Below are 23,852 nucleotides of genomic sequence, written 5' to 3' on the forward strand. Positions count from 1 at the left end.
CCTTAATGGCTGTTCATTTTCTGACAAATATGTTTTATCGTTTCAAGAAATGCTGTTAACCTCGCAGTATTAAAACTGAATGAACAAGGCCTGTTGGACAAATTGAAAAACAAATGGTGGTACGACAAAGGAGAATGTGGCAGCGGAGGAGGTGACTCCAAGGTTAGCCTCAATGTCACCAAATGCGGGTAAACAGTATCTAGAGTAATTGGCGCATCTGCTGTGGCGACACACAAGACCCATGCCTCCCGGTGGCCGGGAGAGGAGGCATGTAGCCCTACAGATGACAAAAAGGTAGAGCAATTACTGTCAAAGCAAAACTATTCGCCTTGATGTGTCCAGTTCTACTCTGGAGTCTGGTATCCTCTGATTTTAAAAATAATAAATCTGTGTTTTTACCTTTTGGTGAGGAGAATGTATTTTTGATGTTTATTTAACACATTATTTAAGCCAATGTTGCAGTGTTTTGCCAATAATCTTGGGTTCACAGTAATTGCCTGCATTTATTCCGAAATAGGCCACAGCAGTATGTGCCCGTTACCGAAAGCGATGGAGCAGGTCCCATTCATATGTCTGTAAATATAACCTGGGCCCATATGCATACAGACATGTACTCAATGGGGCGTTTGCTCTGTCACTTTGCAGTACAATTCTATGTAGTTTTAATTGAATAACATAAAATAACATATATAATGTTATTTATGTTATTTTCCACGTGAAGAACTCCCGTAAACCTTGCCGTTTTGAAACTCAGTGAATCAGGCGTCTTAGACAAGCTGAAAAACAAATGGTGGTACGATAAAGGGGAATGTGGACCCAAGGACTCTGGAAGTAAGGTCAGTCGCTGCAGTTTGGGACCTACTGTTGTATGCACAAAACAGTAAAGGAAGTAAAACTGTATGCAGTTTTGAGAGAGATTTAGCACAGTAGATACATATCACAAGGCATACATAAACACTGTTAAACATAGTTAATGTCTAGGCAGCATAGAAAAAGTAGAATTGTTGTTTCTTACATTTACTGTAATACCTCACACTTAAAAAAGACAGCTGAGACCCAGTGAAGTAAGAGCAATTTTGCATCAGTTATGTAACACAAAATAAAACTTAATCCAACTGCTTAAGACTAGCCTCACCTAAGTTACAGTTTAGTAATGATATTTCTGTAGTGCATTAGTCTGAATTAGCTGTATATTGTGATTTAAAGAGCACTTTAGTCATTTAGACAAGGGAAGTTGTAGTTCACAGTCAAATGTTGCACGTATTGATATGAAATGTGATATTTGTTTATAGGTTAATGTGTTAATAATAATAATGTCATACATATATTAATGATCTGACACCCATATGAAAGTGTCAGAAAGTGTTAGAAACATACCTGTTTAGCCTTTTACAACACTGTGAATGACTTCAGCAAAGGGGTGTAATGTAATGTATCTATAAATAGAGGGGTGCAGTGCTTTGACAGGCTTTGAGAATGCTATGTAACTGTTCTAGAATCACAAGCACAGATGTTTTTGTAAGCAGTTGTTAATCCTCATGCAACTATTGCAGTTGGTCATAGCAGTAGCGATAGTGTTATTACTAATGAATGCTTGTAGTTTGATAATAAGGTAGACGTAAAGCTAGCACAAGCTGTCTCACGCTGTTTTCTGTTTTGTTCATGCCCACCACTCTAAGCACAGCTAACTGGCTGTCTCCCTGTATCTTTCTAGGACAAGACAAGCGCTCTCAGTCTCAGTAACGTGGCTGGTGTCTTCTACATTCTGGTTGGCGGTCTGGGCTTGGCCATGCTGGTGGCTCTGATAGAGTTCTGTTACAAGTCCAGAGCAGAAGCCAAGAGAATGAAGGTGGAAACGAACGCTCAGAATTTTAGTCCCAGTCCTTCGCAGAGTACCCAGAATTTAGCCACATATAGAGAAGGTTACAACGTATATGGGACCGAAAGTGTTAAAATATAGGGGTAGGACTTAGGGTCTCCTATAGTAAGTGGGTGATGCATTTCTCGTAACGCAAAGTGTTGTGACCGTGTGACCAGTGGTACAAGCTTCTTATTTTAAGTTTTAGAGTTGTTTTTTTTCCTTCCTTTGTTTGTTTGTTTGTTTGTTTTTTAATTGATTTTCTCCAGAGCCTTCTGGAGCAGACTTGCAGAATGCAAATTTGGTTCCGTCTTTTGGCTGCAGATGATGTGTACGCTCTTTACTGTTGCCAATAGGCACCTGCATTGCATATTTTTATTCATCCCTTTACAAAACTGTGGGCTAATTGGGGGAGGAAATAAATAAATGAGGCAGAAATCAGTGGAAAGCAGAGCTAAACATAAAGTGATAAGACAAACATTTTTGTTTTGTTCAGATTTATATACAGTTCACACTGTGTTTGGGAGGAAAACCAAGTTGGAAGTCTTTCAAGATTTTTGTTTGTTTGTTTGTTTGTTTATTAAATCTTCATTTGTCTTGGGAATCCAAATATCCATTTTGTGTCTTTACTGCATACCTTGCCTTGCCTTGCCTTGCCTGGAGTAATATTTGACCTCCAGCACCTACTGTATCCACTTAACTGTTTTCAGAGCAATACAAAACCTCTAGGTAATATTACTAGATCAGAGTTAATACTCCTCAAAGTTAAATCTTTTCTAAACATTAAACCTTGAAGATTGGCGTTAATTAAGACCTTTCTGACGAAACCTTTCACTTACGAAGCGATTAAATTTCAGGTGCTTTCTTTCATTCTGTTTTTAATTTGGTGAGATTCCCAGAAAGGCACGAACATTAGAAATGCAGATGTCTAAAATGTGTATTTATTTGTCTGTTTGTCTCGGTGTTTGTTGTTGCCTGCCTTTTCTTTTTTCTGTCTTCATTGTGTGTTTCTCTTTTACAGGAAATAATCTGAAACTAATTTGCTTTTCCTTTCTTTCTTTGCCACCCTCCTCTCCACCACGCATCGCCCCAGCTAACCTTCACTGAAGCCATGAGAAATAAAGCCAGGCTATCGATCACGGGGAGTGTGGGAGAGAATGGCCGAGTCCTGACCCCCGACTGCCCCAAGGCTGTGCACACTGGACCCACCATGCGACAAAGTTCAGGACTGGCAGTAGTTTCGTCGGACTTACCATGAAAACCAAAAATATTCTAGTGCCTTATGACAGAACAAAACAAAAAAGAAGTAACAATAAACAAGAATATAAATACAATTAGGAAAATGGAACCGGATACAACGTGGGTGACTGATGGTAACGCAGCACAGACTGACAACATCAGAGAAATCAACGTCCACTTCACCATCGTGTAACTACCAGGAGATGCACCTCAACACAGATGACATATTCAGCTAAGTCAGTGCATGAGCCCTGCTCTGGACGCCCAGACATAGACCTTATATCAGGACAAAATCATAAACTGGTGAAGGGAGAGACAAAAAACACAAAAAAAACAAGACCAGAAAACTGTACTTGAAACACAAACTGTGCTCAAAAGCATTTTGCCATTAACTGTGTGAAAAAAGGAACATGCCCGTTAAACACTTGGCTTTAGTCTTGACAAAATAACACAGAGGCCAATGGACATATTAGCCTACGACTCACCGAATATCCATAACTGACATGGGTAACAGTTGTGCTGGGGCTCAAATAATATTAATAATAATAAAAAAATGAATAAGAAAAAAGAAAAACAATACAGAAATAATCACTATTCTGTGATGTGAAGAAAAGTAAATATGTAAATTCTGTGAAAAGGAAACTAAAGAAATTATTTACGTTGTCTTTTAAAAAGAAAGGAAGATACTGTAAAACATGCTTGCTTTTTAACTGATGTAAATAACTCAGTAGTGACCAGAACACATTTCTCTTTTATAACCATCTTAGGAAATAATTCATTGCAATAATGGATATAAGATGACATCACTGTAATTATATTAAAAGAAAAAAAAACTATTACGAGAGAATCTTTTTTTATATATATATATATATATATAAAAGAACATGGACGCCATCATGTTTGCTGTGTCATCTGCTCTGTTACGTCATTTAATGTTCCACAGCGTCTGTCTCAATACACTGAATGTTAAAGACAGCGGAACACGTCTCACTGTACAGTCGGACACGGGCTTCAGGTCGGACCTGTTACAGACGTTGATGATCTAGTTCAGTGTATTACGAAGTTGTGGTTTTTGTACCCACCAATTGAGAATAAAACTAAAACATTCTTATGATAGTCACAGTTCTTGATGTCTGTAGTCTGCTAACTATACTTTGACTGTATGTTTCTATTTTAAAAGCCTATTAACATTTGAGCTGTTAAAAAAAAGTTTTATTTTTTCATTAAAGCAACTGTATTAGAGTTTCAGATTGAAATCATTTTTAATAAAAATCGAAAGTAGACACTGTTGTAGTGTTCACAGCCATGGCTGAAGTGAAGCTTGATGCTTTAGCCCACAACTATTAACACTGTGTATATCCTATTTATTTTTATTTCCTATTTGTCTGTTTTTGTTCTTCTAACAATCGCACTAAAACAATTGTAGAAAGACCACTGTCCCCATAAGGATATATTGTTCAGATTTATGTTACAGTAGGAATGTCAAGGGAATCTAACATGAAGGCATCAGAAGACAATCTGGGTTTGAAGCTCAAACTACAAATTTTCCTTACCCTGTCCCTGCTTTAACTACTGTTTTTGTCAAAAAGGTGCATTTGTTGTTTTGTTTTTCTCAATGCCCAACGTAATACTCTGCCGTTACAAAGGTTAGGCCAAATCTAAGAACATCCAGAGCAAGCTTCATGTCCTGACACACATCTGTGTAAACTAACTTGCTTGGCCTCTTTGGCTTTAACTGGATTTTTTTTTTTTTTTTAGTAAAATATAAATTCAGATTTCTGGTGTTTGTGTCTCTTTGATTACCTTAGTTGGAAGAAAGTCCAGGAGATATGTACTTATGACTAATTTAGGATTGAACATGTTTTAATGTCCTGTTTTCTTTGGATTTACACCAATGGATTGACCAATGAGCTGACCCAAACATATACGCGCTCTGCTTACTACATGTTTAATCTGTTGGGGGTTTTGAAGAGTACTCATGTGGGCTGTGTGGTTTAGGCACTCGTAGGTGTGCTGGTTCCTACTGCATACACTGCACAAAACCCAATGTTGCCAGCTGGAAATTGCTCTTTCCGAGTGGATTCTTGCAAAGGCACAGTGATCTGGCAACTTCTTCTGACTCCACTCACCAGGTCAAAGTATACATTAGCTTAGCATAGGGTGGGGAAAATGGAATAGGGTATTAGAACATAGGCAGGAGAAGAAACGAAGGACAAAATGAATATGTCCATCTTTACGAAAAACATAATCCTGAATCTCCACCAGTACAAATCTATATAAGTGTAAAGGAGGATACTGTAGAGATTGCATAGCTGGTGGCTCTCAAAGTGACTAGAGTACTTATTTTTGGTTGGGTCTCCTATTCTACTAAAATAACATGCTCTGGGATTGACCTACAGAGAATTGAATATTCCCAGTGATTGTACAGTAATGTCACAGAGAGACCAATGGAATTATTTACTGTATGTAGACTAGTCATGCTTATTTATACCTCTTAGTGGTAGAAACTAGATCTTTGGTTCCAAATTGAGTGATCAGAACGGTAATTTGAACATTTCATAGAATCTGGGGGGGATTATGGATTACATATAAATAAGTGATGCTAATTAATTGTTAATAATACATGCATGCAAATGGTCTAATTTGGTATTGATAGTATAAAGCAGTCCACTGCTGTCCTTCCCATGTGCACACTCTCATCAAATCTAACACGATGACTTAAGTTATGGGTGTCTAAAGATTTAAAGGTCACATCTACATGGGCCAGTACTTGTCTTAATCACTGTTGAATTGAGATTAGTTAATATGCTTTTTAATACCTTCATTTTTAGACTACGTTTGGGATTGGGTTTAGAATTTAGCGAATCTCCAATTAGCACCATATTTAATTGTACCTTATTAAGTACAGAATTAAGGAGCACATTATCCTGCTAACTGCATTGCCCAAAGCTATAACGTACAATTTAAGTACCTACATTTGCAATTATGTTATTTGTCTTTTTGTTTGTCTTCTTTTTTTGCTATATCACTGTGTATGAAGTTTCTGTTTGTTTACAGCCCTCCTCAAGAACATTGTAATACTATGTTGTGCTCTTGAGCAGAAAAGGCACAGCCAGGGTTTAATGAAGATGTGTGGTGTTTGGGTTATGATCAGTTTTGCTGACAAAAATGCTTTTAAACAAAGACAAAACATTTGCAGAATAAGTTATATTACGTTTCTAAATCCATGGCCATATTTATAGATTACTTTTAGTTTTCATTTTTGTTATACTTCAAGTACAACATCAGTCTCTGTCAGCCTGTGTGATATCCTAATCAATGTTGAACATTCAGAAGCCCCATCTAGACAACTATCAAACATGTCATTGTTACATAGTCCTCTTGCCTTGTGCGTTACTGTTTGCATGTTGTAAGGACATGGGATTCATGTGCAGGGTTTACTGTGAGTCTCGCGTTGTTCAGGGTGAATAAATCCGATACCTTTGTGGTTTTTGTCCAGCAGCATCTACACATTCTGGGAGTGGAGCAGGTCTTAAAGGTTGTGTTTCTGTTTGTAATGTATTTTAATTATGCTGCAGCCTTTACGAGGGTAAAGATGTTCCACAAGATGAAAGGGTTTGGGGGATAATGAGAACAGAGTGTGATTACAACCACCAGGCAAACCAAAGAGACCAACATTCAGGTAAGAGTAGCAAGGTGATATTCTACAGTTCTGGGAGAATGTAGTGTACATGGTTTAAAACAACACTGTAGGTTTTTTCTCTTCGCTCATTTATTCCTTGCAGGTATTACATCTTTTTGGCAAACGTCTTTGTAAACAGTGTCTGTCTCTTGTGTCTCGAATATGGCTGCACAATTGTACAGTGGCTTTTAGGATTATCTTCAGATTAAATGTAATGTTCATTTCCACTTTTTTCTAGGTTTCCACACAAAAAAATTAAAACGTCAGCATTTATCCTTAACTGGAGACACTCAAGATAAGAACGACAGTACAGAAGTGTGTTCTGAAACCACTTATATGTGAACAAGCAACCCTGCCATTGTGTTCTTGTATTATTATCCATATTTTCAATAACCACTACTTCCACTGCAAGGCCACATAGCCAGAACCTAATCTGGTGGGCCCAGGGTGCAAGGCAAAGTACACCCTCTCTCAGGGAAATTATTATTATTATTATTATTGTCAGTAAATGTTTTTCAAATGTTCAGATCAACATTACATTAATTATTTTGGAGGCATAAATACACACTCATTTAAGTCTCATATTTGTATTATTTACTGGTCTTTTAATCACAGTGTGTACAACCATAATTAAAATGCGCAGAGATGTCATGTCATTATTTGTAATAATTAGGGATAACAAGGGCTGCCAAAAAACATGCAGTGTAAAGTTGTGTGGCTGTGTTGCGTTGCTTGCCTCAAAGCAAACATTGAGCTGGCAAGGGGACACAATGATCTGCCCCCAGATTCTTGTCTTTTCATATGATTCACAGTCCCATTAATCCCAGCAATCCTTAGGCACTTAACACAAACAAATCATCCAGTTATTTGTGAGTGATTTGATGATAAAAAAGGGGGGGGAACATTTAAAAATAACAGCTCACCCTTGACATTTTCTCTCTCTAGTCTGCAGCGTAGTCGTCTTGTGGTTATTTTGCCCAGATCGAGCATTATTTCTCCTTCATTTCTCACTTTAGATTGTTCACCGCCGGTAAGATAAGGATACGAGCTAACATTTAGAAAAATAACATTTAAATCGAATCCTTAGTGTAACCATTATCATTGTTTATAGTTACTAAAGGATTATTTTACTGAAGTGTCAAGTCGGTCACATGCTCTGTTTTTCTCTGCAGTCGACAGTATGAGAGAACACTTGATAATATTAATAGATTGAAAACATATTGAGTTCTTACCTTTCAGGCTCAGTATTGAAATGTGCCAACTAAATTTCAATCCAAGAAGTCAGTTTTAAAATAAATAAAACCTCAGTGTATTCTTATTTCATACCTCTAGTATGTCTTAAATAGTGATACAAAATTTTAATTCCAATACTATTTTTATTATTGTAAAAATGTTAATCTATATTCCACACTACCATTATGCTTTAACATAAAAAGTAAAGAACTAAAGAGTTTAAATTTAGAGAATCTTAACCTGTGTATATTATATTATTATGAATTCGCTTTCATTATATTCAAATGCATGTCGGTGTGTCTTTGGGAACTGAATGTCGATTTGAATCCCAGATTAACGACCAAACCTTTTTGATCGAAGTCCCTGCTTTGTGTATTACATCTACAAAGAATGCTCTGTAGTCAACACTTTGTAGTTGCAAGGTTAAATATAATACAAGTCATCAAATTGCCATCCTATCTCACAATATGCAGTAGTCAGCTGTTTTGCCATATCATATCTCACCTCAGCATGTTGCTTTTGTCAAGGAGCCATAATCAAAAATATTTTCTTGTCAGGAAAATTCCAGGCGAAGATTTCTTCATAATGAAATTACTGAAAATTCAAATTTGCACCTAGGCACGTTTGTAGATGCCAACTGATATGAGAATTGATTGACTGATTGATTGACTGATTGATGAATCTGTCACTCATTTCTAGTACAAAATGAAACAAGAAACAGTGGTCTTTAAAATCAAATCACACTACAATGAAAATGTGTGCATATTGAATTAGTTATTAACCAGCTGCAGTGTTGTGGAATGATATTTGTTTTTCTTATACATCAGAAACTCGATCTTATTTGAAAGTATTTGATGAACTAGGCCAACTGAGCAACAACAGCCCAGTCTTTTCTTGTACAAAGTCATAAAAAGAATGAGTACTGCTATAAGAAGTGTTATGGTCTTTTTCTAAGCAGTCAGGAGTTGCACCATGTGGTCAAAGACAATCGTCTCAGTGAACCGTGTAATATCATTGCAGTGCTATAACACTGGTTCTGAAGATTTATTTGATTTCAAACTAAAAACAAGTCTTACAGAGACTGACTCCGGTCAAACTGAAAGTTAACCCCTTCGGTTTATAACACATCAGATTGTCAAACTCAGCACGTTACTTTTATTCTTTGTGATGAAAGAAGTAGGCATGGAGGTACAAGCACATTAAGTTTTTAACCTTCAAATACTTTTTTGTAACAAGGGATGTTCTCTGTGACTCTACAAATGTCCAAAAAAATGAAAGGACTGAACATCATGTAACAGTGCAGATAAAAAATAAAACGTTTACGCTTTTATTCACACCAATACTAAGAGGTCTTGCTTCACGAGCATTTTTTTTCTTCCCACCATCGAGTTGTGCTTGATACATACATTAGGCAACGATTCTCCTATAGATCACATACAGTACTGAGGGTTTCTGAAAAGAAACTCCTCAGATACAACATTACATTCACAGTCACTAATGACTATAAAATACTTGTATTTCTTTACTTCAACTTCTCGTGAAATGGGGAGACTATGGACACAATTACTGTCAATCGATTTTTCTGTTGATCGTTTTGGGAACTGAATACCGGTCAACACTGATGTTTATTATTGCATTTATTCATGGAATATTCTGATAATATACTGCATCTCTAGTGTTCCTAAAAAGAAAAACAAATGAGGAAAGTGTCACACAAAGCATGAACTCCTAAACACAGTTATACTGAACACATCCGTTAGGAAAAAAACAAGTCCCTTTCTCAAAGTCATTGCACAGCACAACTTAAGAAATCGGCCAGTAAAAATTCAGAAAACGGTTTTAAAAAGCACAACTTTAGCGAGCGATCCGAGTAGGTCTAGTGTGGCTGGTGAAGAGCCATCTGCTGTCCATCCTTGTGGAGCTGCAGCCTCTCCTTCTCCACCTGAAACCGCTCCTTCTCGATCTGCAGCCGCCCCGACTCGAACTTGAAGAACTGCAGGCGCTCCTTCTCCAGCTGCAGGCGCTCCTTCTCCAGCTTCAGGCGCTCCGACTCCAGGTCCACCGGCTGCCAGGGCTTCCTGTCCTTCTGCGACAGCTCGCAGTCCATGGTGGGCCGCTCGGCCTGGAACATGAGCAGCCGCAGCCGCTCCCTCTCGATCTGCAGCCGCTCCTTCTCCATCTGCAGCCGCTCGTGCTCGATGTCGACGCGCCGCAGCTTGTCCTTCTCGATCTGCAGCCGCTCCTTCTCCACCTGCAGCCGCTCCGTCTCCACGTTGAGGCGGTGCTTCTCCAGGTCCAACCGCTGCTTCTCCAGCGCGATCAGGAGGCCCGTGCCGTCCGCGCCTCCTCCTCCGCCCCCGCCCGGTTCCCTGGAGGTGGCCTTGGTGGCACTCAGCATGCCGAACTCATCGATGTGAGCAAACACCTCCGGCACCCTGCCTTCCCTGTCCACTTCCGGCAGGATGGAAGGGAAGCAGTCATCCTCGTCTTCCTCTTCTCCGTCGCCCTCTCCCTCTCCCTCTCCGCTCTCGAGCTGCAAACAGACAGGATGAAAGAAAACAAGTGAACAATCTGACTTCTTATAAAACACGAACAGTCTTCACCTGAAAGCGTAACACATGGTTCCTGAAATTATGGTTTTCAGGGTCTTTGTGTGTTCTTATAGTGCTAACATGTCCATAAACAACAGTGAAGATAGAGTTATTATTTCCTCCATTCCAAGAACAGAGGAGATTGACACACACTGAGATCCCACATTGAAAAACATTGAAAAAATCTGCAATCTGTAGCGATCGCAGTGCATCAAACCATACTTTTTGGTTAGCGAACACGTTTCCCTTAAAATGTGATAAATTAAGCAGGGGTTAGCAATCCTGGAGGACCCCCTACCCTCCTGGTTTTTGTTCCAACCCAGCTCTCAATTACTTAATTGAAACTTATTTGAAGTAACAGACTGCTTAGATTTGACTTTTTAAATGTAATAATATAGTTGTTTCTTTAGTAAGTAATTTGACACTTAACTTACCGAACATAAAAAGCTCTGAGTTAGAAAATTATGACTTCAATTAAGGGTTCAATTAAGTAACTGAGAGCTTGGTTGGAACAAAAACCAGCAGGGTAGGGGCTCCTCCAGGTCCAACGTTGGGAACCCCTAAACTACAGTAACAGATTTTGATTTTGTTAACCAAATCTGATAGACAGAATGGAGATTCAATTGAAGGAAGACAATTAAAACTCTGAAGTGTCATTTGTACCCCAAACTTTCCCCATCTTCCATTTTCTGAATCTTGGCTCAATGTTCTGATGCAAACACATAACAAACACAAAAAGTACATATTTACCCTGTAATTATTGGGGTCATCATCTTCCATCTTGATTCCTGACGAATTGTGGCTGCTGGGCTCTCCCAGATCAGAGAGGTCTTGCCAGTCGCAGTTGGATTCCTTTGGAAACCCACTCAAGTCTACACTCTGGTCCCCACTGAGCGAGTTATCGATGTCTGGAGATGACGGATTATACTCGTTTTTGATGTCAGATAGTTCGGCCCTAATCTGCTTCCTTTTCATCAACGCCCTCCAGTCCAGGTATCGTCTCTTCACTTCCACAGCGGTCCTCAGCTCTCCTTCTCCAAGGGCATTCACGCAATCGGCCACCTCATCCCACGCCCTCCTCTTCAGCTCATTGATGGCTGTGTTCTGCTGTTTGGAGAAGAGTATGTCCTTGCGTTTCCGGATCTCCCTGATTAGGGTCTGCGTTTCCTTCACGCTATAGTTGCTTTTTCTTTTGCGTTTCAGCTGCTTCATCTGAAGGAAATCCAGCTTGGCGTTTTAAAAGCAACCTAGCCTGTGGTGACTGGGGTTAGGAGCGCGAGCGCAGGGCTCAGGCAGGCGGGGAGAGCTGTAGGCCTAAGGTATGAAGGGAAGCTACGCCTACTCGCAAATCCACTCTCTCTGATACTCAAGGTATCTAACAGAAGAAGGGGGAAAAAATCTCAGGTTAACCTTAAACAAAAACACAGTTCGGGCATCTACAATTCAGGGCTAGAATCTTAATTACTGTATCACTTACAGGCAAACAATAGTGCCTGTTCTTTTATTAACCAAACATGAAACCACATTCCTTTAAGCAGCTGCAAAGGTTGTAAACAAAGAGCATTGTGCATGAAAACTACTCAACAGCAGCTAAAAAATATGTTATTTGAATTAATGTTTCAGATTAACATCACCGTGAAGCCTATTTCTTCAGCATTTCATTGGCAGTTTATGAATTGCCAATATCTGACAGGAAGATATCAAGCCATGCTCTTTTTACTTTACTTTGAAACGTGGGGAAAATGTGTGACCAACGTAGAAAAACAGTAGGCATGTAATATCTAAAATACAAACCATAAAAAGGAGGATTATATTTTAGGAAAAACGTTTTAAATGTACTTAAGTCTGCGACTAAACCATGGCTGGTTTTGAACTCGGAAAGACAGAGCAGTGTGTTGCTTTCCGTGACTCCTACAGGTGATACACAAGGAAGCCATTTAAGCAAACTTCTCTCCTACATTTCTCTGCAGCGTCACGGCTCTGCACGGTGCTAAACTGGGGCTTCGGTTTGTGCAATTACCGCTAAAGCCAATACAGCAGAAATTAAAGGATGTCTTTAAGTGGCAATTGCACACATTTCCTGAATTTACAACGCAGCCAGTACACGATGCACACATCACACAGAAAAAGGACATTCACTTCGAAATCAGTGAAATCGTAAGGATGGAATGATTTGTTTGAGATGTTTTCCATAGAAGTAACACAAGTGAATGTGTTTGTTGTTTTCATATAAGCGCCCGACGCTGCCGTTAGCTCGCCCATCTAACGCAACATAAAATGAAAGAATAGCGTTGACGTGGTACAAGGTAGTAGAGCCATCATTATATATGGAAGCTAATGAGCCCCTGCTGTAATTTACAATGTGTGCCTAATAAGCAGTTTAAGCCCGATCTGAAATGTATTTGCAAAGGACTTGGTTGTAATCGGTTTACACCTCGCCGATGCGATCACGTACAGAGTCGATCTTCGCTGCCGTTCAGCTAAATTAATGATAACTTACCGGACTGTTATGTAGAAGGAATTTCTCCGATACATCATCATCAGTCACATCGCTCCGTGCAAGGGCTTCCGGTTCCAGGCAGGTAAACATTGCTCTCTTCTATCCTATTGGCTCAGCCGTCTGTCAATCAGTGACGTGGCGTGTGTACTGGTGCACGCCGGGAAGAGCGCTTCCGTGGATGCGGCTGTTGATTTGCTGCAGGTCGCTGTCAGTCTGGCTGCGTTGTGCCCTAATGGTGGCAATTACTACAGAAGCGGCGTGAGAGAGGAGATACCGAAAGGCTGAACTTGTATTTCGGATCCCACAGGCTTAGGTGTACTCTGGAATTAACTAATAGTATAATGTATAGTACAGTGAAGGCGGTATAACAGCGTTACCTTAATGTAACGGCCTGAACAAGCGAATGTAATGGTCCGTTATTTGTGTGTGCAGAGTTAAAAATATCATCTCCATTCATTGCAGTCCGACTACAGTTAGTGCCATGGCACCACAGGGCAAGGCCGGGCACATCCCAGCTGTCAGTCCGCTTCTCCATGCTTGCTTTGAGGAAGGCAGTCGGTAGAGATGGAGGGTGTGCGCTGGGCTTTCCGCTGCGGCTGCTGGGGCCCGGCGCGCTGCGAGTGGCTGCTGGCGGCTCGCTGTGTGCAGAGGGAGGAGAGGGACCGGATCGGCCGCTTCGTCTTTGCCAAAGATGCAAAATCCGCCATGGTAATTGACAGCTGCGATAGAAAGAGGACCAGCGTCTGCACGTCAGTGTTCAATTGCACGATGCACTTGAACTAAGCGCTTCTCTCAAAAGCATGCATACAACCCTGGCCGAGCTCTTAGTTTTATATTAAAAGAGCTGGGGGAAGCATGCTATATCATCCAGTCTATTCGACACTCCTTTTCCATGCCAAATGTGCTTAATGTGGTAATCTCAATCAATATGCTTTTTTGTCATAGCCTCTGATTTAACTTTATCTTGACCTCTGATGTTGGATCTGTGATTAAGGCACAGGGCTCTGCATACAGAGCGGGACTTGCAGACTTGGCCAGCCTTAAGTGTTGAATCAGGTCAAACAAGGGGACATTGAAGTACAGTTCTCTACACTGAGTAATCAGTAAAATTGAGTCTGGCTGAGCAGTTTATTTCTCCTGCAAGCACAGTTAATCGGCTTAATAATGGGTCGGATTGGCAAAGCAAAGAGCTGAATTAAGTGAACTGTAGAATATTTTTTCTTTTTATATATATATAAACGGTACACACATGTAATTGCTTTATTAGAGCTGTCTCCCCCTTGGCTATGCTAATGACACAGATGTGAGCCGTGCCCTGTGCTTCTCTCCTAGGTTGGCCGCTTGCTGATTAGGAAGCTAATTGCTGAAAAAATGGGGATTGTGTGGGATGAAATTCTTCTTCAAAGGACCGCCAAGGGGAAGCCTTTTCTGGCCAGTCCAGCTCCTGCCTCCTCCACGAACTACAACTTTAACATCTCGCACCAGGGAGATTATGCTGTGCTTGCTGCTGAGTCTGGCCTGCAGGTTGGCGTTGATGTCATGAAGACCACACAGCCAGGTGAAACATGCTTTGCAAAAGGCTTATGAAGATGTCCAGAAACTACATATCTGCCATCAGAACCAGAAACTGATTTCCATCTATTGAAAATACATTAAATAGCAAAATGGCCACTATAATTAGTGCTAACAGACAATTACACACCTAGCTTTACAGTAAGTGTTGTATCACAGGGTGTTTGTGTGTTTTGAGGTCATACATGTAGCTTTTTTTTAGCGCATGCAAATCAAGCAATATTATCAAGGGTTCATTACTACCTACTCATTACTACCTAAAACTGATTGTATGTTAAGTACACAGGTCTGCTATTAGGTTTGGTAAACTTTTTAATTCAGTTTGATTTTGAGGTATTGATATTTCCCTTCAGAAGTCTAAGTCCATGTGAGTCATTTTATATATGCCTCTATGGATACATCCTTTTTAACAAAATTAAAGCTTTTGAAGTTAATCTTTAACAGGCTGTCACTCACAGAGTATACTTCAAAAAAATTACTGAAATCCTGCCATATATAAAGAGACACTCGGAGACACAGTTATCCTAATACAAGGTAGCATAAGTCCTACAATTAAGTTAAAATGTAAAATATAATATATATATATATATATATATATATATATATATATATATATATATATATATATATATCCATGATTAAGAAAGTACTGCATAATGTTTGTTTGTTTTTTGGTTTGCTTGACTTTCTTTGTATCTTAATTGTAGGAATGTATTCAGGGCTTGATACAATTTTAATAAAATAGAATGGAGGCGGGCAGTTATTAAGCAATTACACAATTATAATATCAGTGAGGAAATATGATTTAATATGGCCTCGGATTGTGAAATGGAGAGAAGCAGCAGACAGACAAAAAGCAGTGTTGTGCAGCGCCAGTAGGTGGGGCTGCTGCTCTTTAGTTATAAAAATGCTGTTTGCATAAATAATAGAAATTGCTCTTGCGTTTGCTGAGCACTGTTGATGGTAAAATTAAGATGAATTGCTGGGTGGAAAGCTAACACTTGATATTATTCTTACTTTTTCAAGGAAATGGCATTTGGTTTGTCATGTTTGTTTGTTTCAGGCAGCAGCACCATCGCAGACTTCTTCCGGATTATGACCAGACAGTTTACTGACCATGAATGGAGGGTCATTAAGACGGCAGGACCAGAGTGGACACAGCTAGACATGTTTTACAGACACTGGGTATCTGTGTTAGCTATGAGTGTTTTCTTTTCTCTTAATATGTTGTTGTGTTGGATTATTTTGAAGAGAATATCGTTTTGGATATTGTGACAGTGGCTTTAAAATAGTAGTAATAAATAGCTTTCTATTTGCCTTGGTGCAGGCCCTGAAGGAGAGCTTTATAAAGGCCATCGGCACAGGGGTGGGATTCAATCTGCAGAGAGTGGAGTTCCACGTGTCGCCCTTAGACATGAGTGTCGGCCGTGTGTACAAAGACACCCGCATGTACCTGGATGGAGAAGAGGAGGATGGATGGGTTTTTGAGGTGAGGAGATGAAAGGGGGAATTGTGGATCACAAAGCAGATGATATTTTCATAATTTAAGGCAGTGGTTCCCAAACCTGGACCAGGAGCCCCTACCCTGCTGGTTTTTGTTCCAACTGAGCTCTCCATTACTTATTTGAACCCTTAATTGAAGTAATAATGTCCTAACTCAGAGCTTTTCATTATTGTAAACCATATGTGTTGTAAGTTAAGTATAGAATTACTTATTAAAGAACCAACTCTTTTATTACAACATTTAAAAAGTCAAATCTAAACAGATTGTTACTTCAATTAAGTTTCAATTAAGTAATTGAGAGCTGGTTTGGAACAAAAGCCAGCAGGGTAGGGGGTACTGCAAGACCTGGGGTGGGAATCATTTTTTTTTTTTTTTTCTTCTTCTTCATAACAACAGACGGTATTGTATGTGAGGCACAGCACTGTCTAATGAATCATTTACATTACACCCCTGTTGTGCGATAGCAATAATTCTTGTGGTTTAAGAGGCATATACATTTTTTTTTTTTTTTTGGAAAATGAAAATCCGCAGCTGTATCAGAAAAACAGTGTATGTAAATGTACTTTTGGCAAACGTAACCAAGTTATAAAATTCATGACCATTGAAGAATCCTCTCAAAAGTAAAGGGACTCCCTGCTGCCATGTTTGAGAGTATTTCAGACCCCCGGTGAGCTAAAGAAATAACTCTTCTCATCTAGAGATGCACTGACTGTGTGACACTGAAGATGACTGAAACCAGGAACAGGAGTGTTTTTAAATCCCACTTTCTTCTCTAATGTATATATTTTTTTAGTAATTATATGAGTGTTCTCCTCCTAATGTTTTCAGTTATCAGTTGTAAGTGTTTCGGTTTGTTTATTTAGAGCTGTTATAAGGCCTTATCTTCATGAGGTGGGAAGAGAAGCTTGTTTATAATTCAAATGCTAGACTTAAGCACCAATATCCAATAATTGTATTTTATTCGATTTTGATTATATTTTTTTCCACATATCTGTGTGTTTTCAGCACAACAGTTTTACCATTAAAATAAACAAATAGACAAGGGGTTCATTAAATTCTGACAGATGCTTCTGATTAAATGCTTTTGTCAAGTCCAATATCCATGTTGCATATTCAGCCAGGACTGGAGTGCAGTGCAGCAGCGCACGTTAATGGGACTCTGCAGGAAGGCATTTACAGTGGTACCTCTCACAACATCATGGACTCATTTGACTGATAATTCTGGGAATTAATAATGGAGGGATACAAGGGCAGACAGAAGCCATTTTACTAAATTACAGAACAGCATTCAGTGACATGCTGCCAGCTGAGCCAGAAGGGCGAGCAGGACCGATATGACAAACCCAGGAAACTCTTCCAGCACATTACCTAGTAAATACAGCCACTATTTCTGGAGAATGGATTGTTGTATCCAATCTGCCCGACATCATCAAACGTATTTGGACTGCAGCCAAAATACAAGAGATGGATCTTCACAAAGTATTTAATGTGGTGTGGGTCTGATACTGCCATTCCTCCCTCAGCATAGTTTCTGATGCAGCAAGAGAAGTATTTTTTTAAACAGATTTGCCTGTCTAGTTCAGGCTGATTGTGTGGGATGAGGTCAGGACACTGAGGAAGCCAATATTTTCAATGCTGTTGTCATTGAATCATTGTTGCTCTCTCAGCTATGTGTCATGGTGTTTTATTGTGCATGTAGATGTACTGACCCACACTATAAAATGTCACAAATGCCAGTGTACCATTTCCAAAATACCTTAATGCCTTCCTAGGGCCTTCTTCAAAGCCGGTCTTTCCTTAGCATATGTTTACTTGGCAGTCTTCAGTGCTGAATTCAGAATATTGTTTATTTCTATACTTATATCACATAACTTGAGACAAATCATGTGGGCATCCTTTTAGATTTCAATTGGAACTTTTACCATGACTAATTAGTCTTGCTAAATTGCATTTAATGGGGAATGACAAAGTAACCTGACTTATATATATATATATAAAAAAAAAAAAAGCAATTAGCTTGGTTTGAGTGAAAGATTTGTTTTAGAATTGTTCAAAATTAATTGCTCTCATTAATTAGGGTTCACCAGATAAGCGACCTGCTTATAGTGCTTTATGTGCCGAAGCACTGCCTCCACACCTGCAGTATGTCAAAGAAAACGATCTTCATTAATATCAGATCTGGGTACGACAGGATTAAATCTCCGTTCTGAGAGTTAGGAATAAAAGGTCTGCCTGTGAGATGATGTCACGCATTTTAATGTGTTGATGAGCTGTACATTGGCTGATTTCCCTCAAGTCTAATTCAGGTTGATACATTTAAATGCATGCTAATTAGTTATAAATAAGACCATTAGATAATGCTGGTGTCATCCAATAGTTTGTAACTAAAATAAAATATGTTCTCAAACAATAAGCAATCTCATAAACCTAATATGCTTTTGTATTTTCAATTATTATCCCAAAAAAACTGAGGGACCTGCAGATACTTTGGAACTAGACTTCATTATCCCATTTGTAATTAAGGAAGGTAATTTGTCCCTATTAGTGACAATGGGGCAAAGAAGACCACAGAGGAATCGCACATTATCTATTCTGAGGCCAAAATGTGTTTTTTCTTTAAATTTGTCTCTTTCTTGTTGACTGTGTTAAATCATGTTAAGCTGGCAAATAAAACCTTTTTTCTCTTATTAGGAGTGCATGCTGGACGCTGACCATCACGTTGCAGTTGCATTGGGGAAGCCTGATAAGATGAATGATGTAAGAGTTATTTATGTATTATTTATTATTTATTTATTTATCTTATGGCTACGTACATGAATCATTATATCAGTGAATTTGAAGAACTGATAAACCATAGATTCTCAAAATGAGTGATTGTTCCTTGGCGTTTGTCCCTAGGATTGTTCCTTGGCGTTTTACAATCCCATTGCACCAGAGTTCACCATGCTGAGCTTCAGTGACCTTGTGTCGGGAGCCGTTCCCTTGACAGAAGAGGACCTGTCCTACTGGGAGAACTTCCAGAGCAAGCCAGACGCCCCCCGCCGTCAGAGCGCCACTTCCTGAGGGGTACGAGGTCTGTGCACGTGGGCCACCGTCCTCCCTGGGCTTTGACGGACCAAAAAAATAAAAACAAAAGTGACTGGTATTTTAATATCAGTGCTGCAAATTGTTTTCTGCAAATTTAAAATTAACCCTTTTTGGGGAATAGAAACCATGAACATGTTAATGATGTGAATGTGGTAATGTATACCTCAGCTTTATGAGATCTCTGCAGGCGGAGTTGGGCATTCTATGTTCACTTCACAATAATTGCCGAAGCGATGGCTTTCTTAAAGAGGTTGCTGTTTGCTCAGTCAGCCGTATATGCTGTGCATTATGATGTCGTCTTTACACTGCTCAATTAGTAATAGAATAATTAAAATGCAATAAGGTGCATTTGACCTTTCGATGAACACATGTTTATAATTAAGGGGCAAGTTTATTCTTGTTTCTTTTCTGTTTAATAGTGGTTCTTCATTCAAAACTAAATTAATTCAATTTCAACTGTATAGCAAACTTTCTAGTAAGGAACACATCCAACTTTAATCTTCATGTTGTGGCCTTCAGGTCTTGATTTTTATTGATTCAATTATAGTGAAAGAAGCCATTTGCCCATTTATTGGTGGTGCATACTTTCAACTCCTTTTATCTCACTGTTTTTTGTGGGCTTTTTTTTTGTTGTAATTACTCACATTACATCACATTTACTTTGTCTTGGCACATAAAATCAAACTATCCTACTGTGCCAAAGGTAAAACCAAATAATTAAAGGATAATCAATATGTCTCTCTCTCTCTCTCTCTCTCTCTCTGTGCACTTGGTTCCTGTCCTTTTTTTTTACTACATAGTCTATTTTTTCCCTGAGACATTTAATAAACCATTAGAGGGTTTGTATTGGAGGAATAGCTTTTTAAAATCCAGCCCGATGGCTTTCCACAGCAGCCCACAAAAACAGTTTTCAATAGCTTTCTGCTGGAGGGTGGCTTTTCTGTGCCAGCTGTGTGAAATGACGAACAGATTAAATAAATATCCAATTATCTCTCCTCTGCAGCAACAAAGGGCAACAGTATTGATGAAATGAGTTTTATCACTGAACAGTGAGTCATCATGTTCATGGCAGTATTTCACTTTCATGCTTTGGTAAAATTCACCAATATGAAATTACAAACCACAATAACACCCTTTTCAATAACTGACCAGGAACGGAAAGTTCATAAATTAATACTAAGATCCAGTAAATATTAAGACACACTGCACATTAGACTGCTTCATGAATATAACTTGTGAGGTTTGTTTGCATAATTATATATATATATATATATATATATATATATATATATATATATATATATATTTTTTATTATCACATGATGTATGCAAACCACACTGTTCTGTTTCAGAACACAACAGGTGTGCATGTGATGTAGATTCAAGTTATATAATAAAATTATGTATACAATTATCAGTTTAAAAAAAATTCCATTGGATACTAATTGTAACATTATTTTCCACACAGAGATAAACTGAACATGTTATCTTTAATTTATTGTAATCTGTTTGATGTTTTTGGTTGAAAATAATAATATTGAAATAAACCAATACTGGAATATAAATGTCCTCATCGTTATACAACTTAAATACCATTTAAATTAATAATTGTGTGTGTGTGTGTGTGTGTATATATATATATATATTCAGGAGATCTGGTGTCATTCACTCATTGTCATTCTAATAAAGTAGCAGCAACCATTATTTAATATTGTGTATCACGACTGAAAAAAGCATAACTGTTGAAAATTGGTTAGAAATTAAAGTCACTTTATATATACATTACCTTTTGTACACAGAGAAAACAGGAAAACTACCATTTGAGAAGATGAAATTGCTTATTAAAGGGATCTGTGGAGCTTTTCTGAAACTACATTTGAATGCAAAGTGTGCCATCTAAAGTATGCCACGATAGAATGCACAAAGCAATTTATGTACGGGAATGCAACCTTGTGGGAATGCAATTCATAGTGTTGTTTTAGGATTTGCTCTTACTTTACATGTGGATTTACACCTCTGTGGCTGTCCTATGAGGCCTTCTGTCAAAATAATACAACAAATTACCATTTAGTTCAGTGTAGCACTGCAGACTAGTCTAATCTCTGTAAATTCAGTTTTGAGTTTTCACCTTTTATTTTCAATGCAGCTGCCCTGTCACTGTCAGGTGTATGCCAGACGCCCCCCACCCTGTGTGTGATCTCTGTGTGTCATGTTACGTGTGAATTATCACTAGCCTCAAGGTGTAGATGTGCGTGTCCATGGTCTATTTAAACCAAAAACATTAATACATTTGAAGTGTTCTCACAAAAAAAATGCCTGCTATGTTGTGAAATAAGTCTGCTTTAAGAACTGGGAGCTGTGCTGGGCATTTTGTATCTCTTCATGATCCTTTAACATTATAGAAATGTTCTCCCCTTCAAATGATTTATTTCATCTCAGTGTTCATAGGGGATAGATTCATAGCTGGAAGTTGATTTCCTCTGGTCGATTAAATGATATATGAAGCTTGTGTTTGAGAAATCGATCATCGAGTTTTCAGGAAGGGGTATCTATTTCATTGTCCTGTTCAAAATAAAATGTCTAAAACATGCCTTTAATGTAATCCTTGTCTTTAATATAACACCTATACCTTCTGTTGTTTCAAAGTATTATACTGTCCATGCAGACTTTTTTTAGTTCATGGTAAAATACATTTTGCATTCTTGAGCTGGAATCCAGGTGATGTTTATACAAGTTAAACTATTCAACAATCTTACTAATGCCATTGGTAGAAGAAACCCCAAAAGTCATTGCAAATAATTACCCAAGTGTGAAAACGGAACATCACACCTGATATTGTTATCACTTGGCTCTTTAAATTTAAATAAAACAAAATCTAATAAACCTTACATGCAAAATACAAATGTACTTTTCAAACAAAGAAAACACATTGGTAGTGGAAGAGCATACAACCCCTCTGTAATGGCCTCAGTGCCATTTACAATTACAAAACAAGATGGCTGCCCACATCCACACACAAACCCAAAGGTAAGTATTTTTCACCTCCCCTTCTAATCCTGTGTGCTGCCATACATTTTAATAGCACTACAGCACTCCAAACTTTAAAGTCACCATTGTAAACAAAGGGATGGGCTTTGCTCCATCTCAATATGTCCCTCTACCAGAGTGAATGCCTTCACATCTGAAATGGGTTTCCTCAAACCAGTGCTTGCTAAATTTCCAGACCATTGAAGTTAGCCTGAGACAATGTGGTGAGATCTGATGAGAGAAGTTCTTGTTGTCATTGCTTAAACAAGACTTTCAGGGAAGTTATTGTGGCAGAATAATCATTTTAAAGAGCAGAAATTGCATTCAGTTTCTCGAAGACTAAAATAAAGCTGTTAAGGACACTGGGCAGCAATAACCTGAAAACAGTACAGAATAACAAACACAGAAATTAAGTGTATAAGAATCTGGTGCGATTTTGCTTTGATTGGTTATATATCTTCTATCTTGCTGTGTAAGTAATTCATTATTGGAGGCAGACCCCAATGTAAATACTTTGCATGCATAACCACTCTCAGTGAATCCTCATGGTTTAAAGTTATAAATCACTTTACTTTACTATCAAATGCAGTGTACAAAGTTGCATTGAATCAGTTACATTTTGCCCCTGTAAAACAATTAAATCTGTTCAACTGAACAAATAATATGATTAAGTAAGTAACTCAGGATTTAAATGCAATTAAAAGCAGAAAACCTTGTGGCCTTTGAAGGGTGGAATTTGAAAACCCAGGCTTGCACACATTGATCGTCTTCAAATGTCTTTAGGATTGACTTTTTGTTCTGCATTGGAAAACCTAAATCACAAATTAGCCACAAGATGTAAGTCATTAGTTAGGAATTACAAGTGAGTGATGCACAAAGCCATAACTGTTAAATGAGAGATATTACTTTTAGCTTTCTGCTCCACTGTGTTTTGGGACAGAAACAAATCAAGCAGCCTGGGGTGCATAATCTGATGGAAAAGAAAGTATTACAAATACAAAACCACATACTCTCCACTCCACAGGGCACATTGTTGAATCTCCTATATAATAGGATGCATTAATGTTGCTCAGTAGGAGCACATCTCGGTGTTACTACAGTGCCTTGCAAAAGTATTCACCCCCTTGGCATTTTTCCTATTTTGTTGCCTTACAACCTGGAATTAAAATAGATTTTTGGGGGGTTTGTATCATTTAATTTACACAACAGGCCTACCACTTTGAAGATGCAAAATACTTTTTATTGCGAAACAAACAAGAAATAAGACAAAAAAAAAACAGAAAACATGAGCATGCATAAGCTATTCACCCCCCCAAAGTCAGTACTTTGTAGAGCCACCTTTTGCAGCAATTACAGCTGCAGGTCTCCTGGGGTGCATCTCTATAAGCTTGGCACATCTAGCCACTGGGGTTTTTGCCCATTCTTCAAGGAAAACTGCTCCAGCTCCTTCAAGTTGGATGGGTTCCGCTGGTGTACAGCAATCTTTAAGTCATACCACAGATTCTCAATTGGATTGAGGTCTGGGCTTTGACTAGGCCATTCCAAGACATTTAAAGGTT

The 23,852-nt window shown here is 38.6% G+C and overlaps 3 protein-coding genes across 5 annotated transcripts in view; 2 read left to right on the forward strand and 1 right to left on the reverse strand.

Moving 5' to 3' along the window:
• Positions 1 to 3,970, forward strand: part of gria4a (glutamate receptor, ionotropic, AMPA 4a) — a 91,926-nt gene extending 87,956 nt beyond the window's left edge. Inside the window, exons 14-16 of one of the 3 annotated variants that reach the window (XM_066699291.1) lie at positions 722 to 836; positions 1,715 to 1,849; positions 2,952 to 3,970. In XM_066699291.1, coding sequence (XP_066555388.1) covers positions 722 to 836; positions 1,715 to 1,849; positions 2,952 to 3,116 — 415 coding nt within the window. In that variant the 3' untranslated portion in view covers positions 3,117 to 3,970. Of the gene's footprint in view, positions 1 to 47; positions 837 to 1,714; positions 1,850 to 2,951 lie in introns of those variants that run through there. The other 2 variants (XM_066699290.1, XR_010816419.1) reach the window with 2 other exon arrangements.
• A 5,048-nt stretch (positions 3,971 to 9,018) lies between these two features.
• Positions 9,019 to 13,212, reverse strand: msantd4 (Myb/SANT-like DNA-binding domain containing 4 with coiled-coils). Its single transcript, XM_066699292.1, has 3 exons — positions 13,104 to 13,212; positions 11,354 to 11,978; positions 9,019 to 10,545 (listed from the first exon to the last, which is right to left on the reverse strand). The coding sequence occupies exons 2-3, from the start codon at positions 11,813 to 11,815 to the stop codon at positions 9,889 to 9,891; spliced, it is 1,119 nt and encodes a 372-aa protein (XP_066555389.1). The 5' UTR covers positions 11,816 to 11,978; positions 13,104 to 13,212; the 3' UTR covers positions 9,019 to 9,888.
• Positions 13,213 to 13,274: 62 nt separating this feature from the next.
• Positions 13,275 to 20,532, forward strand: aasdhppt (aminoadipate-semialdehyde dehydrogenase-phosphopantetheinyl transferase). Its single transcript, XM_066699293.1, has 6 exons — positions 13,275 to 13,811; positions 14,436 to 14,661; positions 15,739 to 15,860; positions 16,003 to 16,164; positions 18,871 to 18,936; positions 19,078 to 20,532. The coding sequence occupies exons 1-6, from the start codon at positions 13,668 to 13,670 to the stop codon at positions 19,240 to 19,242; spliced, it is 885 nt and encodes a 294-aa protein (XP_066555390.1). The 5' UTR covers positions 13,275 to 13,667; the 3' UTR covers positions 19,243 to 20,532.
• Positions 20,533 to 23,852: the final 3,320 nt, after the last annotated feature.

Source organism: Amia ocellicauda, chromosome 3 (genome assembly GCF_036373705.1).
Source record: "Amia ocellicauda isolate fAmiCal2 chromosome 3, fAmiCal2.hap1, whole genome shotgun sequence".
NCBI classification, from domain to species: Eukaryota; Metazoa; Chordata; class Actinopteri; order Amiiformes; family Amiidae; genus Amia; species Amia ocellicauda.

What these genes read in the sequence shown, in the direction of transcription:
- msantd4 (XM_066699292.1), bottom strand. Translation starts at nt 11,815, where the DNA reads ATGAAGCAGCTGAAACGCAAAAGAAAAAGCAACTATAGCGTGAAGGAA. An exon ending in ATGACCCCAATAATTACAGG is followed by an intron (nt 10,546 to 11,353) that starts GTAAATATGTAC and finishes GTCTGTTTGCAG; the next exon opens with CTCGAGAGCGGAGAGGGAGA.
- aasdhppt (XM_066699293.1), top strand. Translation starts at nt 13,668, where the DNA reads ATGGAGGGTGTGCGCTGGGCTTTCCGCTGCGGCTGCTGGGGCCCGGCG. An exon ending in AAGATGCAAAATCCGCCATG is followed by an intron (nt 13,812 to 14,435) that starts GTAATTGACAGC and finishes CTTCTCTCCTAG; the next exon opens with GTTGGCCGCTTGCTGATTAG. An exon ending in CATGAAGACCACACAGCCAG is followed by an intron (nt 14,662 to 15,738) that starts GTGAAACATGCT and finishes TGTTTGTTTCAG; the next exon opens with GCAGCAGCACCATCGCAGAC.